Source organism: Oncorhynchus keta, chromosome 3, assembly GCF_023373465.1.
Source record: "Oncorhynchus keta strain PuntledgeMale-10-30-2019 chromosome 3, Oket_V2, whole genome shotgun sequence".
NCBI lineage: Eukaryota > Metazoa > Chordata > Actinopteri > Salmoniformes > Salmonidae > Oncorhynchus > Oncorhynchus keta.
Genome location: NC_068423.1, coordinates 5,647,290 through 5,664,476, shown reverse-complemented (window position 1 = coordinate 5,664,476; position 17,187 = coordinate 5,647,290). Strand labels below are relative to the sequence as shown.

Below are 17,187 nucleotides of genomic sequence, written 5' to 3'. Positions count from 1 at the left end.
GACAGCTTTGCACAATCTTGGCATTCTCTCAACCAGCTTCATGAGGTAGTCAACGGTAATGCATTTCAATTAACAGGTGTGCCTTGTTAAAAGTTAATTTGTGTAATTTATTTCCTCAATGCGTTTGAGCTAATCAGTTGTGTTGTGACAAGGTAGGGTTGGTATACAGACGATAGCCCTAGTTGACATGAATGTCAGTCAACCTGGAAAATCTCAAGAACTTTGAAAGTTTCTTCAAGTGCAGTTGCGAAAACCATCAAGTGCTATGCTACTGTTATTTTTCAGTCTTTTTACGGTTTTTATTTCTTTACTTACCTATTGTTCACCTAATACCTTTTTTGCACTATTAGTTAGAGCCTATAAGTAAGCATTTGACTGTAAGTCTACACCTGTTGTATTCGGCGAACGTGATAAATAAACTTTGATTTGATGAAGCTGGCTCTCATGAGGACTGCCGTAGGAAAGGAAGACTCATAGTAACTTCTGCTGCAGAGGATAAGTTCATTAGAGTTACCAGCCTTAGAAATTGCTGCCCAAATAAATTCTTCACAGAGCTCAAGTAACAGACACATCTCGACATCAACTGTTCAGAGGAGACTGTGATTCAGGCCTTCATGGTCGAATTGCTGCATAGAAACCACTACTAAATGACACCAATTATAAGAAGATACTTGCTTGGGCTAGGAAACACGAGTAATGGACATTAGACTGGTGGATATCTATTGTTTGGTCTGATGAGACCAAATTGGAGATTTTTTGGTACCAATCGCCGTGTCTTTGTGAGATGCAGAATAGATGAATGGATGATCTCCGCATGTGTGGTTCCCACCGTGAAGCATGGAGGAGGTGGTGTGGGGGTGCTTTGCTGGTGACACTGTCAGTGATGTATTTAGAATTCAAGTGGCTACTTTAACCAGCATGGCTACCACAGCATTCTGCAGCATTACGCCATCCCATCTGGGTTGCTCTTAGTGCGACTATCATTGGTTTTTCAATAGGACAATGACCCAACACACCTCCAGGCTGTGTAAGGGCTATTTAACAAAAGGTGACGGAGTGCTGGTTGAGAGAATGCCACAAGTATGCAAAGCTGTCATCAAGGCAAAGGGTGGCTACTTTGAAGAATCTATTATATATTTTGTTTTGTGTAACACTTTTTTTTTGGTTACTACATGATTCCATACGTGTTATTTCATAGTTTTGATGTCTTCACTATTATTTGGGTGTGTGTGTGTAGGGTTGGGCGATATGGCCAAAATAACATTTCACAAGATTTGTTTAACTTTTGAAGGTATGTTGACAGTAAGTCTTTGAATTATACTATTTCTAGGGTGGCAACACACACGTGATTTCAATGGGTATTTCTCCATTCTCCATTTGTTTTTATATCGTTCAATACAACTTCAACCCCAAACATTTTTCATCACTTTTATCAATTTCCTGCGCTTTTGTTATAATTTCCTCAGTGCCACTTAGAGCTGCATGAAATGGGCAAAATATATAGGTGTAGTTTATTGGTGTACTGTTGGAATCATGGAAATAGAATGATTATTGTAGTTCAATAGTTACAATATAGTGGGCAGCACTTTGAGTACATTGTTGTTTGACATGATGACAAATTAACAAGTCAGGGAGGAATTATTGTGAAAAGGTAGGAACCAAAGTGTTTGTCATCGTTTCCCAGGGGGCCCTATACGATGGTACATTCCCCTTTTATGTAGCTAACTAGCTAACATATTCATGCTTTGCCTATTTCTCTCTGATTTAGTAGATACTGTTACACAGAAATGCTGATCTTGGCCTACACCAGCACTGGTTTCAGGCTGTATTAGCCATCTAAGTTTAAAGAGCTCTAGCACCTCGGACTCAGTGAGAAACTTTGCAGCTGGGAAGGGGAATAAGAGGGAGGAGCATTGGGGATAGTCGCATTAGAAGGGGTGGGAGATTAGGAAATGTTGGACAGACAAGGAGGCATGGCAGTCAAATAGGAATCCTGACTTAATGAAGTGGTGATTAAAGAGCTCAGCCATGTGCTCCTTGTCAGTAACAACCACATCATCAACATTAAGGGACATGGGCAGCTGTGAGGAGGAGGGTTTATTCTCCAGGTCTTTAACCGTTTTCCAGAAATTCTTGGGTTTAGACCCACAGAGGGAGAACTGCTCCTTAAAGTAACTAACTTTGGCCTTCCAGATAGCCTGAGTGCACTTATTTTTAATTTGCCTGAATGAGAGCCAGTCAGCCTGAGTATGCTTGTGCCGAGCGATTTTCCAAATGGAATTCTTGAAGTGGAGTAACTCTGCCAGATCACGGTTTAACCAGGGGATGAACCTGTTTTTTTTTCTAATTTTCTTTATGGGTGCGTATTTGTTAACGATACCTCTGAAAATATCAAAAAGAAGGTCCAATCGTCTTTGACAGAGGGGATTAAGGTGATTCTATACCAATTTACAGGGGCCAGGTCATGAAGGCTGGCTTGCTCATGGAAGTTTTTTTTAAGTGTCTATGACAAATCAGGACAGGTCGTTTCACTGAGCTGCCATTACAAACACCAGCTGTCAAACAGTGATCACGAAGGTCATTACAGAAACACCAGACTGATACCTATCAGGATTATTTGTAAGGATAACATCAAGAAGAGTAGCCTTTTCTGGGTGTTTGGAGTCCTACCTTGTGGGATTGGTAATAATCTGACAGATTTAGGGAGTCCCATTGCTTTTGGACTTGGTCAGGTGGTTTAAGCATGTCCCAGTTTAGGTCTCACGTAGCAGGACAAATTCAGACCTAGTGTAAGGGGCCAGGAGAGCGCTTGGGTCATTTAGGGCACAGGCCGGTGCTGATGGTGGCCGATAACACCCAGCAAGAGTTAACAAAGAGTTATTTGAAAGTTTAATGTGTAAAACCAGTAAATCAAATTCTTTGAGGACAGACTTGGTGGAGACAACCGAGCACTGAAGGTGTTCCTTGGTAAACATTGCCACTCCACCACCTTTGGAAGATCTGTCTTGCCGAAAAATTTTATAAGCAGAAAGGTTAACATCAGTGTTCAAAACACTCTTATTTAACCACGTCTTAGTAATGACCAACAAATCAGGATTGGAACTGTGAATGTACTTTGTTTTGCGAAAAGTGCAAATCAATCCCAGAACAACAGCAAAGGACCTTGTGAAGATGCTGAAGGAAATGGGTACCAAAGTATCTATATCCACAGTAAAACGAATCCTATATCGACATTACCTGAAAGGCCGCTCAGCAAGGAAGAAGCCACTGCTCCAAAACCGCCATAAAAAAAGACAGACTACGGTTTGCAACTGCACATGGGGACAAAGATCGTACTTTTTGGAGAAATGTTATCTGGTCTAATGAAACAAAAATAGAACTGTTTGGCCATAATGACCATCATTATGTTCGGAGGAAAAAGGGGGAGGCTTGCAAGCTGAAGAACACCAACCCAACCGTGAAGCACAGGGGTGCACTTCACAAAATAGATGGCATCATGAGGATGGAAAATTATGAGGATTTACTGAAGCAACATCTCAAGACATCAGTCAGAAATGTAAAGCTTGGTCGCAAATGGGTCTTCCAAATGGACAATGACCCCAAGTATACTTCCAAAGTTGTGGCAAAATGGCTTAAGGAAAACAGAGTCACGGTATTGGAATGGCCGTCACAAAGCCCTGACCTCAAGACAGGGAATATTTACTGTGATTATATGTCAGGAATTGTGAAAAACTGAGTTTTAAATGTATTTGGCTAAGGAATATGAAACCTTCTCTTTTATGTCTCCATATAGACATTTTAGTTGTCAGCTAAAGCTGAACCGTTTTAGTCATTCTGTTTATATTTCTCGTAATTCAGTTCCTTTTGACTAATTCAATGTCTATATATCTTGGTATATTTCTATATTTACATTTACATTACATTTACATTTAAGTAATTTAGCAGACGCTCTTATCCAGAGCGACTTACAAATTGGTGCATTCACCTTATGACATCCAGTGGAACAGCCACTTTACAATAGTGCATCTAAATCTTTTAAGGGGGGTGAGAAGGATTACTTTATCCTATCCTAGGTATTCCTTAAAGAGGTGGGGTTTCAGGTGTCTCCGGAAGGTGGTGATTGACTCCGCTGTCCTGGCGTCGTGAGGGAGTGTGTTCCACCATTGGGGAGCCAGAGCAGCGAACAGTTTTGACTGGGCTGAGCGGGAACTGTACTCCCTCAGTGGTAGGGAGGCGAGCAGGCCAGAGGTGGATGAACGCAGTGCCCTTGTTTGGGTGTAGGGCCTGATCAGAGCCTGGAGGTACTGAGGTGCCGTTCCCCTCACAGCTCCGTAGGCAAGCACCATGGTCTTGTAGCGGATGCGAGCTTCAACTGGAAGCCAGTGGAGAGAGCGGAGGAGCGGGGTGACGTGAGAGAACTTGGGAAGGTTGAACACCAGATGGGCTGCGGCGTTCTGGATGAGTTGTAGGGGTTTAATGGCACAGGCAGGGAGCCCAGCCAATAGCGAGTTGCAGTAATCCAGACGGGAGATGACAAGTGCCTGGATTAGGACCTGCGCCGCTTCCTGTGTGAGGCAGGGTCGTACTCTGCGGATGTTGTAGAGCATGAACCTACAGGAACGGGCCACCGCCTTGATGTTAGTTGAGAACGACAGGGTGTTGTCCAGGATCACGCCAAGGTTCTTAGCGCTCTGGGAGGAGGACACAATGGAGTTGTCAACCGTGATGGCGAGATCATGGAACGGGCAGTCCTTCCCCGGGAGGAAGAGCAGCTCCGTCTTGCCGAGGTTCAGCTTGAGGTGGTGATCCGTCATCCACACTGATATGTCTGCCAGACATGCAGAGATGCGATTCGCCACCTGGTCATCAGAAGGGGGAAAGGAGAAGATTAATTGTGTGTCGTCTGCATAGCAATGATAGGAGAGACCATGTGAGGTTATGACAGAGCCAAGTGACTTGGTGTATAGCGAGAATAGGAGAGGGCCTAGAACAGAGCCCTGGGGGACACCAGTGGTGAGAGCGCGTGGTGAGGAGACAGATTCTCGCCACGCCACCTGGTAGGAGCGACCTGTCAGATAGGACGCAATCCAAGCGTGGGCCGCGCCGGAGATGCCCAACTCGGAGAGGGTGGAGAGGAGGATCTGATGGTTCACAGTATCGAAGGCAGCCGATAGGTCTAGAAGGATGAGAGCAGAGGAGAGAGAGTTAGCTTTAGCAGTGCGGAGCGCCTCCGTGATACAGAGAAGAGCAGTCTCAGTTGAATGACTAGTCTTGAAACCTGACTGATTTGGATCAAGAAGGTCATTCTGAGAGAGATAGCGGGAGAGCTGGCCAAGGACGGCACGTTCAAGAGTTTTGGAGAGAAAAGAAAGAAGGGATACTGGTCTGTAGTTGTTGACATCGGAGGGATCGAGTGTAGGTTTTTTCAGAAGGGGTGCAACTCTCGCTCTCTTGAAGACGGAAGGGACGTAGCCAGCGGTCAGGGATGAGTTGATGAGCGAGGTGAGGTAAGGGAGAAGGTCTCCGGAAATGGTCTGGAGAAGAGAGGAGGGGATAAGGTCGAGCGGGCAGGTTGTTGGGCGGCCGGCCGTCACAAGACGCAAGATTTATCTGGAGAGAGAGGGGAGAAAGGTCAGAGCACAGGGTAGGGCAGTGTGAGCAGAACCAGCGGTGTCGTTTGACTTAGCAAACGAGGATCGGATGTCGTCGACCTTCTTTTCAAAATGGTTGACGAAGTCATCTGCAGAGAGGGAGGAGGGGGGGAGGGGGTGGAGGATTCAGGAGGGAGGAGAAGGTGGCAAAGAGCTTCCTAGGGTTAGAGGCAGATGCTTGGAATTTAGAGTGGTAGAAAGTGGCTTTAGCAGCAGAGACAGGGGAGGAAAATGTAGAGAGGAGGGAGCGAAAGGATGCCAGGTCCGCAGGGAGGCGAGTTTTCCTCCATTTCCGCTCGGCTGCCCGGAGCCCTGTTCTGTGAGCTCGCAATGAGTCGTCGAGCCACGGAGCGGGAGGGGGGGACCGAGCCGGCCTGGAAGATAGGGGACATAGAGAGTCAAAGGATGCAGAAAGGGAAGAGAGGAGGGTTGAGGAGGCAGAATCAGGAGATAGGTTGGAGAAGGTTTGAGCAGAGGGAAGAGATGATAGGATGGAAGAGGAGAGAGTAGCGGGGGAGAGAGAGCGAAGGTTGGGACGGCGCGATACCATCCGAGTAGTGGCAGTGTGGGAAGTGTTGGATGAGAGCGAGAGGGAAAAGGATACAAGGTAGTGGTCGGAGACTTGGAGGGGAGTTGCAATGAGGTTAGTGGAAGAACAGCATCTAGTAAAGATGAGGTCGAGCGTATTGCCTGCCTTGTGAGTAGGGGGAAGGTGAGAGGGTGAGGTCAAAAGAGGAAAGGAGTGGAAAGAAGGAGGCAGAGAGGAATGAGTCAAAGGTAGACGTGGGGAGGTTAAAGTCGCCCAGAACTGTGAGAGGTGAGCCGTCCTCAGGAAAGGAGCTTATCAAGACATCAAGCTCATTGATGAACTCTCCGAGGGGACCTGGAGGGCGATAAATGATAAGGATGTTAAGCTTGAAAGGGCTGGTAACTGTGACAGCATGAAATTCAAAGGAGGCGATAGACAGATGGGTAAGGGGAGAAAGAGAGAATGACCACTTGGGAGAGATGAGGATCCCGGTGCCACCACCCCGCTGACCAGAAGCTCTCGGGGTGTGCGAGAACACGTGGGCGGACGAAGAGAGAGCAGTAGGAGTAGCAGTGTTATCTGTGGTGATCCATGTTTCCGTCAGTGCCAAGAAGTCGAGGGACTGAAGGGAGGCATAGGCTGAGATGAACTCTGCCTTGTTGGCCGCAGATCGGCAGTTCCAGAGGCTACCGGAGACCTGGAACTCCACGTGGGTCGTGCGCGCTGGGACCACCAGATTAGGTGGCCGCGGCCACGCGGTGTGGAGCGTTTGTATGGTCTGTGCAGAGAGGAGATGACAGGGATAGACAGACACATAGTTGACAGGCTACAGCTAATGCAAGGAGATTGGAATGACAAGTGGACTACACGTCTCGAATGTTCAGAAAGTTAAGCTTACGTAGCAAGAATCTTATTGACTAAAATGATTAAAATGATACAGTACTGCTGAAGTAGGCTAGCTGGCAGTGGCTGCGTTGTTGACTTTGTAGGCTAGCTGGCAGTGGCTGCGTTGTTGACACTACACTAATCAAGTCGTTCCGTTGAGTGTAATAGTTTCTACAGTGCTGCTATTCGGGGCTAGCTGGCTAGCTAGCAGTGTTGATTACGTTACGTTGCGTTAAAAGAACGACAATAGCTGGCTAGCTAACCTAGAAAATCGCTCTAGACTACACAATTATCTTTGATACACTGACGGCTATGTAGCTAGCTATGTAGCTAGCTACGATCAAACAAATCAAACCGTTGTGCTGTAATGAAATGAAATGAAAATGTGATACTACCTGTGGAGCGAAGCGGAATGCGACCGGGTTGTTGAGTGCGGAAGTTCTATTCAGTAGACGTTGGCTAGCTGTTGGCTAGCTAGCAGTGTCTCCTACGTTAAGGACGACAAATAGCTGGCTAGCTAACCTCGGTAAATTAAGATAATCACTCTAAGACTACACGCTCTAAACTACACAATTATCTTGGATACGAAGACAGCAAAGACAACTATGTAGCTAGCTAACACTACACTAATCAAGTCGTTCAGTTGAGTGTAATAGTTTCTACAGTGCTGCTATTCGGTAGACGGTGGACGTTTGCTAGCTGGCTAGCTGCTGGGCAGATAGCAGTGTAGACTACGTTAGGACGACGAAATACGAAGTTGCAATAGAAGTGCTGACTGTTTCACTTTGTTGTCCTCTTTCTTTTCCTTTTTCTTCTGTCCTTCTTTGTCCTTATTTTGTCTTCCTTTCTTCTGTTAACTAGATATTTTTTGTTGTTATTCTTTGTAAGCTAGCTAGCTTCTTCCAGGAGAGTCCCTAGCAACTGCTTAGCAACAAGTAAACAATTCTGCTAGCAATTCAGATAGCTAAGATAACTGTACAATTTTATGACAAATAGTTAATTTTTCAAAAGCTTGTCTTTTTGGTTTGTTCCTTGTTTTGTCTTCTATTGAGTCTTGAAGTTCTCTCTTGATTTTTTCGATGTACTTCACTCTAAAAAAAACATTTAAATCTCAATATATACAGGAGCTCATTTTTCAGCAGCTGCTCAATTTAGAACTCATGTTCTAGAATATATAATATCAACTTTCTCAATAATCTAGATTGGGACAAAATACATTACCTTACTCCAGTTTTCTGGACACATTTAGCCTGTACTGGACTAAACAACATGCTCAAATGGGAAATCTCCATTTGAAAATGCTTTTTAGTCCAGGATTAGGCTTAATCTGGGATGCCGGCCCTGTGTGTTTAGGTTGGTACTCTATTGTTGAATGTATCAGTGAGTCAGCAGGCTTAGTTGCTTCCTAGTTTTCAGCTGAACAAAAACTAATGCAGACTTTGACAGGCCAGGTGGTTCTAGGAGGAGTCCTTTTGATCTACTGTATGTATGTTTAACATATGATTGATTCCATTCTCCGCGTGGCGCTAGGCAACATTCCCTCGATGTTCATTCAATCATTTGTAGCCTGTTTTACGTTTCACAATTTTCACAATTAGCGTTTTAACTTTCACCAGAGTAAATTAGCGAGATTAAATATTATCACATCGTTATTTTCTAATGAGTGGATAATAATTGGCATTTTGAAACCATGCAGTCTCCCGAAAGGGGTTTTGTTATTTTGTCTCACAGCTCACACACACACACACACACACACCATTGTACTGTACTCAGCCATTGGAAATCAAGCCAAGGCCATAAAATGCATCACGGATATTTAATATCATGAATTACTGTGCAACAGCTCGTGGGACTTGTGCCTGGTAAATTCCACAGTAATTCATTTTAATGATGAAATTTAGGTGCAGAAACAGCAATGGCAATGAAGCAAAATTCATGAGTATACATTTGTTTTGCTTCCGAGGGGAGAAGTGGGGTTCTCTGTTGGTAGTGTAGCTCATAAGTTTCCTGAAGACCAATGTAGTTTGGGAAATGTTCCAATATGTTTGTGCTCTGTTCCACTCTCTGTGTGTCTGACTCTCTCTTGCTCTCTATGCATCTCTCTTCCACACTCTTTGTCTCCAACATTCAGCTGTAGAAGTAGCCCAATATTCTCCCAAAATTCTATGTACGACCTGTCAACACATGCATTTGTAAAGGACGTCACGCTGCTTGTTTAGCGAGTGCCACTCCCTCCCGATTTGGCCTGTACCTGTCGCGAACTCGGGACCCCTGCCTTGCCAGCACACGTGACCGTCTTCCTGAATCGTCTTACCAGTCTGCGCCACGTCGAAAAGCTGGCTTTTTGCTGACACAAGTTGGGACACTTCAGGCTGAGGAATAGGTTTCACACATCCCCATGTGCTACTCATTCATTTGCCTATTTCTAACCTGTCTCCCCCTCTCCATCCCTTTCTCCTTCCTCTCCCTTCCCCCATCAGAAGTCCAGTGCGGACGTGGAGACCAAGATGTCCCTGGCGGACAGGATGAAGATCCTACAGGAGAAGGAGGAGGCATGGAAGAGCAGGGGGCGGGGCGCCGCCAACGATTCCACCCAGTTCACCGTGGCCGGGCGCATGGCCAAGAGAGGTCTGTGTCAGACACCCCCCTTTTACCACACCTATCGTTCCACACACGCATGCTGTTTTTATATGGGCTAATCCTATTGTATGTGGAGTGGGCTTAGAAAATGCAGCTGGGAAATACTACATTTAGAGTATATACTCACACTTCATATAAATTGCACAAGTCCACTTTGACGTCAGTATGACCCCAGTGTTCTTTCCCATCAGGTCTTGTGTCCGAGACTGGTAAAGAGGAGTCTCCCATTTCCCACATTAAGAAGTCCAGCGCCACGCCAGTCAAGCCACATGAAGGTATACTATGTTCTCCTTTTGATGATTAAATGAACTGTATAATCAGACTAGTAGTCTAAATATTTTGACATTTTCAGTCAGATTGTTTGGGGGCACTTAAGGGATAGTGTGACATTTTGGCAATTAAGCCCCTTTTCTACCTACCCAGAGTCCGATGAACTCGTATTAGTTTCTCGTGCCTATGCTATCTAGTGTTAGCGCAATGTCTGGAAGTCGACTAGAAGCATAGCATGCTTAAGGGCTTAATTGCCAAAATCTTACACTATCCATTTAAGCCTCTGCTTGCTATTTGGGGTTTAGGTCCATAGTTAGTTGCCCCATGACATGTATTTGTAAAAAAGTGCTATACAAGTGCCATTTTCCTAGAATTCTAAAGTCAGGAAACTAACCATACATCAAGTGACCTGTTGTCAAAATGGCCGCCTATATGTCGTCATCTCTTTTGCTGAGAAGAAATCTCCACTCCGACTGGTGTCAAGGTGGAAGGGGACAAGAGGCTGGACAAGCTAGAGTCCTTCCTGGACAAGCTCCACAGTAAAGGTAAATCCCACACACTGACACTATTAGGTTTCACCGTGGCCACACTTTTTGTTATGACACCTTTTAAAAATAAAGCCACTATCAAGTTTCTCCGTAGGCACACTTTTTGTCATGACACCCTTTGTGCCATAAAAGCTTGAAAATCGACAGACTCAACACGCAATTGCCAATAAATAAGAACGTTTCTCTCTCCAATTGACTTCTGTCTGAATCTTCCTCACACTCAGAGTTACAGAAAGTAACTGGAATCGCTTGTTGAGTGTCTCGACGTTGATACTTCTCTGACACATTGGCTTGCAGGGATATAGCGCGATAATGGGTAGTCATACACATGGGGTTTCGTAGAAAACTAGACAGTGGTGGCCTTTTGATCTACAGTAGTAAGAGTTCAGTCAAACTGGTTGAATCCTGAAAGTTCTCATTTCCTACTTCCTGCTTTCTGTTTCATGGCAGGGCTGGGGCACAGCCGGACTTCCACCATCGAGGTGACTGCCGAGACGGAGAAGGAGGTCATGACCCTGGATGATGAGGAGACGTTTGGCCGCTTTTACAAGCCTGTGTCGCCCACCGCCCGAGGCGCTGTCGTTACTACACTGACCGAGGAGGAATTCAGCGACCTTCAAGCCGACACGCCAAAGTACGGTTCAGTCTGTGTCAATGTAGCAATCTACTGGAATCGGTCCCGTTGAATATAAACTCAGTAGAAAAGGAAACGTCTCTTTTTCAGAACCCTGTCTTTCAAAGATAATTCATAAAAATGTAACTTAACAGGTCTTCATTGTCAAGGGTTTAAACAGTGTTTCCCATGCTTGTTCAATGAACCATAAACAATTAATGAACATGCGCACCTGTGGAACGGTCATTATGACACTAACAGCTTACAGAAGGTAGGCAATTAAGGTCACAGTTATGAAAACTTAGGACACTAAAGAGGCCTTTCTACTGACACCAAAAGAAAGATGCCCAGGGTCCCTGCTCATCATTGTGAACATGCCTGAGGCATGCTGCAAGGAGGTATGGGGACTGTATATATGGCCAGGGCAATAAATTGCAATGTCTGTATTGTGAGACGCCTAAGACAGGGAGACAGGACGGACAGCTGATTGTCCTCACAGTGGCAGACCACGTGTAACAACACCTGCACAGGATCGGTACATCTGAACATCACACCTGCGGGACAGGTACAGGATGGCAACAACAACTGCCTGAGTTACACCAGGAATGCACAATCCCTCCATCAGTACTCAGACTACCGCAATAGGTTTGAGAGAGTCTGGACTGAGGGCTTGTAGGCCTGTTGTAAGGCAGGTCCTCACCAGACATCACCGGCAACAATGTCTCCAATGGGCACAAACCCACCGACGGTGGACCAGACAGGACTGGCAAAACGTGCTCTTCACTGACGAGTCGTGGTTTTGTCTCACCAGGGGTGATGGTCGGATTTGCGTTTATTGTCGAAGGAATGAGCGTTATACCGAGGCTTGTACTCTGGAGCTGGATCGATTTGGAGGGTCCGTCATGGTCTGGGGCGGTGTGTGACAGCATCATCGGACTGAGCTTGTTGTCATTGCAGGCAATTTCACCGCTGTGCATTACAGGGAAGACATCCTTCTCCCTCATGTGGTACCCTTCCTGCAGGCTCATCCTGACATGACCCTCCAGCATGACAATGCCACCAGCCATACTGCTTGTTCTGTGCGTGATTTCCTGCAAGACCGGAATGTCAGTGTTCTGCCATAGCCAGCGAAGAGCCTGGATCCTATTGAGCATGTCTGGGACCTGTTTGATCCCTTGGAAGAGTGGGGTAACATCTCACAGCAAGAACGAGGCAAACCTGGTGCAGTCCATGAGGAGAAGATGCACTGCAGTACTTCGTATCTGGTGTGGCCACCAGCTGTATTGACTGTTACTTTTGATCTTGACCTCCCCTTTGTTCAAGGACACATTCTTCAATTTCAGTTAGTTACATGTCTGTTGAACTTGTTCAGTTTATGTCTCAGTTGTTGAATCTTGTTATGTTCATACAAATATTTACACATGTTAATTTTGCTTAAAATAAACGCAGTTGACAGTGAGAGGACGTTTCTTTTTTTGCTGAGTTCTCAGTGGGAGAACAAGTCAGGGAATTCCACTGGTCAATTTGATTAGTTGAGTTTGCTTATCTACTAGAGTAGTTGGTACTTGAGGTGAGATTTGGAAACACTGTTTTAACATTTAAAAAATTATAGATAGTAGTTTTTAGTTGTCTTTTTCCCCCATATTAATTTAGGTAAATTGCTCTTTATTTATTCCTACAGTACGAGCATGACTATACAGAATCTTCCATACCAATGTACTTTATGAGATGTACTGTACCAGTTAACTTGATCATTGTGGGGGCGATAGGCATTGATTGAAGCTCAATGTTAAATGTAAAAAATCCCCACCATCATATCTAAGCCAATATGACACGAATCTCGATGAAAATTTGTAAATCAACTTGGAGGTACACAACACGCTCCCCGCAACTCGTCGTGAGCCGTCCAGCCGTTACCGAGAACTGGGTTGTTAGCAATTGATTTTTAAAACTATTTCTTGCGCCTACCTAGCTCAAATTCTAGACGTCGGATTAAAACGAGACTATAGCGTCCATAGTGACTTTCGGTCTTCTTTTTTTTTTCAAATGGCGGATTTACTAAATTTATAGGTGCAACAGTTTTAATAAAATGTATAATTTATCGCTCTCACATGCACATAAGAAACAACAATGTGCTACCTTTTTGTAGCATTTATAGACAATGCAAACATATTCTGAAATCAGTGGAATTAAAGTATGATAGCTAAGGAGATGGAGAAAACACCCGGACAACCATGGCATCCGACAGGAGACGCCTCCAACCATGAATGATGTATGCGGTCAAGATAGTCTAGCTAGCTACATTTTCCGATATGACATGTTTCTAATTTTGACAGAAAGAGCCATATAATTGGGTAGCTATAGCCTAATGTTAGCTAGCTACCATTGAACCTGGTTGGTTAGCTACCTGCAGATTCATGCAGGGAAGTAATGTCATGAGTTGCTACATTGTCTTATCAAAAGACTCCACTATGCAACTAACCATTTCGGGTGAGTTCCTAAATTCAGTCTGGCCACCTACTCCGATTTCAGAGCACTGAGTGTGCTAGAGAGGGCAGAATAACTGATTCATTTTCAAACACTTAACACCCGTTGAATATGGCCGGTGTCAGTAAAACTCATCGGTCAGAGCTCTTCCGGTGGATGCTCTGAATTTGGAACGGACAATCTGACAGCACACTCTGGATAACATAACAGCCTAACCAGCTCTGCTAGGGCGAGTAATGTTCAGTGAGCTGTTCTCTCTCACTCACCGTAGATGACTGGAAGTAGCTAGCAAGTTAGCTTGACTGCTGCTGTTAGTACATTTGGATCAACCCTTAAAGAGATGGGTGGGGCTAAAGCTTAAGAGGGTGTGAATGATGCTGAATGGGTGTAGACAAAGAAGGGCTCTCCAATAGTAGTAGCAAAATATTCAAAGGCCATTTTCTCAAAGTGAGTTTATCAACTTTCAAAGCAAAATTACTTTCCCAATGTTCCTGAACTGTAGTGTATGATATGCCATTTTGTAGCTCTGAGTCTCTACTTTTATCCAATTTTTGCTTCAAATTTTGCTACATTTCATAGTTTGGATGTCTTCACTATAATTCTACAATGTAGAAAATACTAAAATAAAGAAAAACCCTTGAATGAGTAGGTGTTACCAAGCTTTTGACTGGTACTGTACATAATCATACGAAATGCTATGAGATCAGGCTGCAGCACAGCCAGCCAGCAGCGTACAGTCAAAAGAAAAGGAAATTCTTTCTATTTGATCAATTGAGTCTGTTTTCAACAAGTCAACTGTTTTAGACTACTATATTTTCACCAAGCAAGATAAATACATGTGCAATCACTACTGAGTGTATGAACAAAATCATTTTGGAATGAATGCTTCCAGACATAGTCTGTCAAAGTCAACTTTTTAAGAACAGGATTTGGAAAGTAATGGTTCGAGTTCCTGCCTGTGGATTAGAACATTGCAGGTTCACCTTCTGGAGGAGATATTTCGACCATTCTTTCATTAAGCCTCTTAGCCGTGAAGTCCTCTGTTTAGGGGACCTGTATGATTCTGGTACCGTTTCTGACCAATATTTTCGCTTATATATTGATCTGTTGACACCATACTCCTCCTGTCTTTTTGGCATTTTAATCTACGTGTGCTGATCAACAGGGCCATACTAACAACCATGTGTTGGATATTTTTCAACTCTGCCGTGCACACCTGTGTGATGCTAGCCACAGTAAGGATTAGCCACAATAGTGGAATTTGCAGTTCGCCTTCATAATAAAAGTACCCCATTTTAGAAGTGAGTCAAACAATGGAATAATGCCATTATTTAGAGTAGATAATGCTAGACAAGGTTGGAGTGTTGAACATCCCATAGCTGTGGTAAATTGTCCATATACCACACCTCAGGCCTTATTGCTTATTTATAATGTTGTATAATAATTTTGCATCTTCCGGTGTAAAAAAACAACATAGAAATTACATGTTTTTTTAAACAATGTTTTATGTGATAATAGGCATTGGTCTGATGCCGAAAAAGAAATGAAATTCACAAATGTGTATTATTCTTGCGTCGCCATCTTTATTGCGGAAAGAAATAAGTACAAACAACCACATATTATTTTGACAGAGGTAATGAACTCGCCATTGGTCAGAACAGCAATTGATAAAACAGGATCATGTTTGAAACAAGTGCTTCTGGGTATAATTCAATATTACACAGGTAAGCTAACAGTTACGAAAATCATGAATGCAGACATGCTATCTGAGCTACTGTGTCCAACACACCACCACCTGTTATGTTGGGCACCTACTGACAAAAAAGGATGTTATTATGTTGTTTTTTCAATTCATGTTTTGCTAAAATTAAAGCTTAAGGAAATACAGGCATTTACCACATTACTACAAGACAAATCGTCTCAATCAAGCCTGATGGTCTTGTAAGAATAAAAGCAAAGTTTGCCTTCATTTAATTTATAAAGCATGAAAAGGTAACGTAATGGGATAGCGTCTTACTGTGGTGGGTGAAGATTCCTATACTTTACCTTGAATGTCGTACAATCACATTATTGTGGAAGCACCTCCAAAAAAGTATGAATTAGGTTGTTTGAGAAGGTTTAAATCCTAAGCAACCTGCCTCCACACAGTTTGAAGTACTATACCAACATAGCTACTGAGGCAGGTCAGAGCTGTGTGCTGGAAAACCTTGGAAGAGCATGGGTGGAATCAGCATTGTGGTGTTCATGTGAATTTCCTTTATTTTTCGGCTTCAGACCAATGCCTATTCTCACTTAACAAAGTTTTTTGGTTTTTAAATTACCTTTTGCATTTGTAAATGATCTCAAGGTGTACATCTCTCCTTTTAACCTCCCCGTCTTCTGCATATGATTCTAGGTTGACGTCGGCAGTGACGGAGCACAAGCGTGCTGTGCGTCCTACTCGGAATAACCAGGGCTCACGCAACCCCCTCCGTGCCCTGGCGGCCCGCAACGACATCCGCCAGGTCTACACGGAACAGAGACTCAATATAGCTACCGTGGAAACCAAGAGGATCCAAGTGGAGAGGAGTAAGCCATCCCTATAATGTGTTCTGTAATGCAAGGTGGTTTGTTTATTTTCTTTTTAACCCCTTTTCCCCAAAAAATTTGTGATATCCATTTGGTAGTTAGTCTTGTCCCATCGTTGCAACTCCCGTACGAACTCAGGAGAGGCGAAGATCGAGAGCCTTGCTGCTTGGCACACGGCTCGCTTAACCTGGAAGCCAGCCGCACCAATGTGTCGGAGGAAACGCTGTACAACTGGAGACCGACGTTAGTATGCATGTTCTCGGCCCGCCACAGGAGTCGCTAGAGCGCGATTGGGGTAAGGACATCCCGGCCAATACCCCATCTCCGAACCTGGACGACGCTGGGCCAATTGCGTGCCGGATTCGTCACAGCCTGGGATGGAACCATGCACTGTGATGTATGTAGTGCATTAGACCGCTGCACCACGCAGGAGGCCCATGCAAAGCAGATTTCAAAGATAATTATCCGTTTAACAAGTTGTAAATGGATCGTTTTCTAAAAGGTGAATCCCCAGGTGGCTAAGGAGGTGCTATTCTATTTTATTATATTCTGTCACTACACTGTTCTTGATCACTGTTCTTGATCACAGTCTGCATTTACCTTATGCAGGTGGAAAATAATTTAATATACACCATCACAATAAATCCATTATTTATTTTAGTCCGGTCTAGAGAAACATGATCTGAAGAACAGAATGAGTTTGCCTACTATTGGCCTATGTTATCTGGCTACGCTCCCATGACATAAGCTGTAGGCTTGTTCATTTAGGTGACATGATTGATTATAAGTCCCCTGCCATTATTTTGTTTTATCAGATTTTATAGTAAGAAGAATATAATTGAATTTAGCTGAATAAAAATACTTAACAAAAATATAAACGCAACGTGCAAGATTTTTATTTTTATTTTTTACTTTGTTAAAGTTCATAGACAATTAAAATTAATAAATGAGGACCTAATCTATTGATTTCACATGACTGGGCAGGGGCACAGCCAT

General features: G+C 44.0%; 1 protein-coding gene across 4 annotated transcripts in view; it reads left to right on the top strand.

The window, feature by feature from the left end:
- Window positions 1-17,187, top strand: part of svild (supervillin d) — a 120,963-nt gene that overhangs the window by 82,665 nt on the left and 21,111 nt on the right. For all 4 annotated transcript variants that reach the window (XM_035746148.2, XM_035746131.2, XM_052486989.1 and 1 more), the window contains exons 10-14: window positions 9,546-9,693; window positions 9,897-9,980; window positions 10,434-10,520; window positions 10,974-11,157; window positions 16,019-16,191. In XM_035746148.2, coding sequence (XP_035602041.1) covers window positions 9,546-9,693; window positions 9,897-9,980; window positions 10,434-10,520; window positions 10,974-11,157; window positions 16,019-16,191 — 676 coding nt within the window. The remainder of the gene's footprint in view (window positions 1-9,545; window positions 9,694-9,896; window positions 9,981-10,433; window positions 10,521-10,973; window positions 11,158-16,018; window positions 16,192-17,187) is intronic.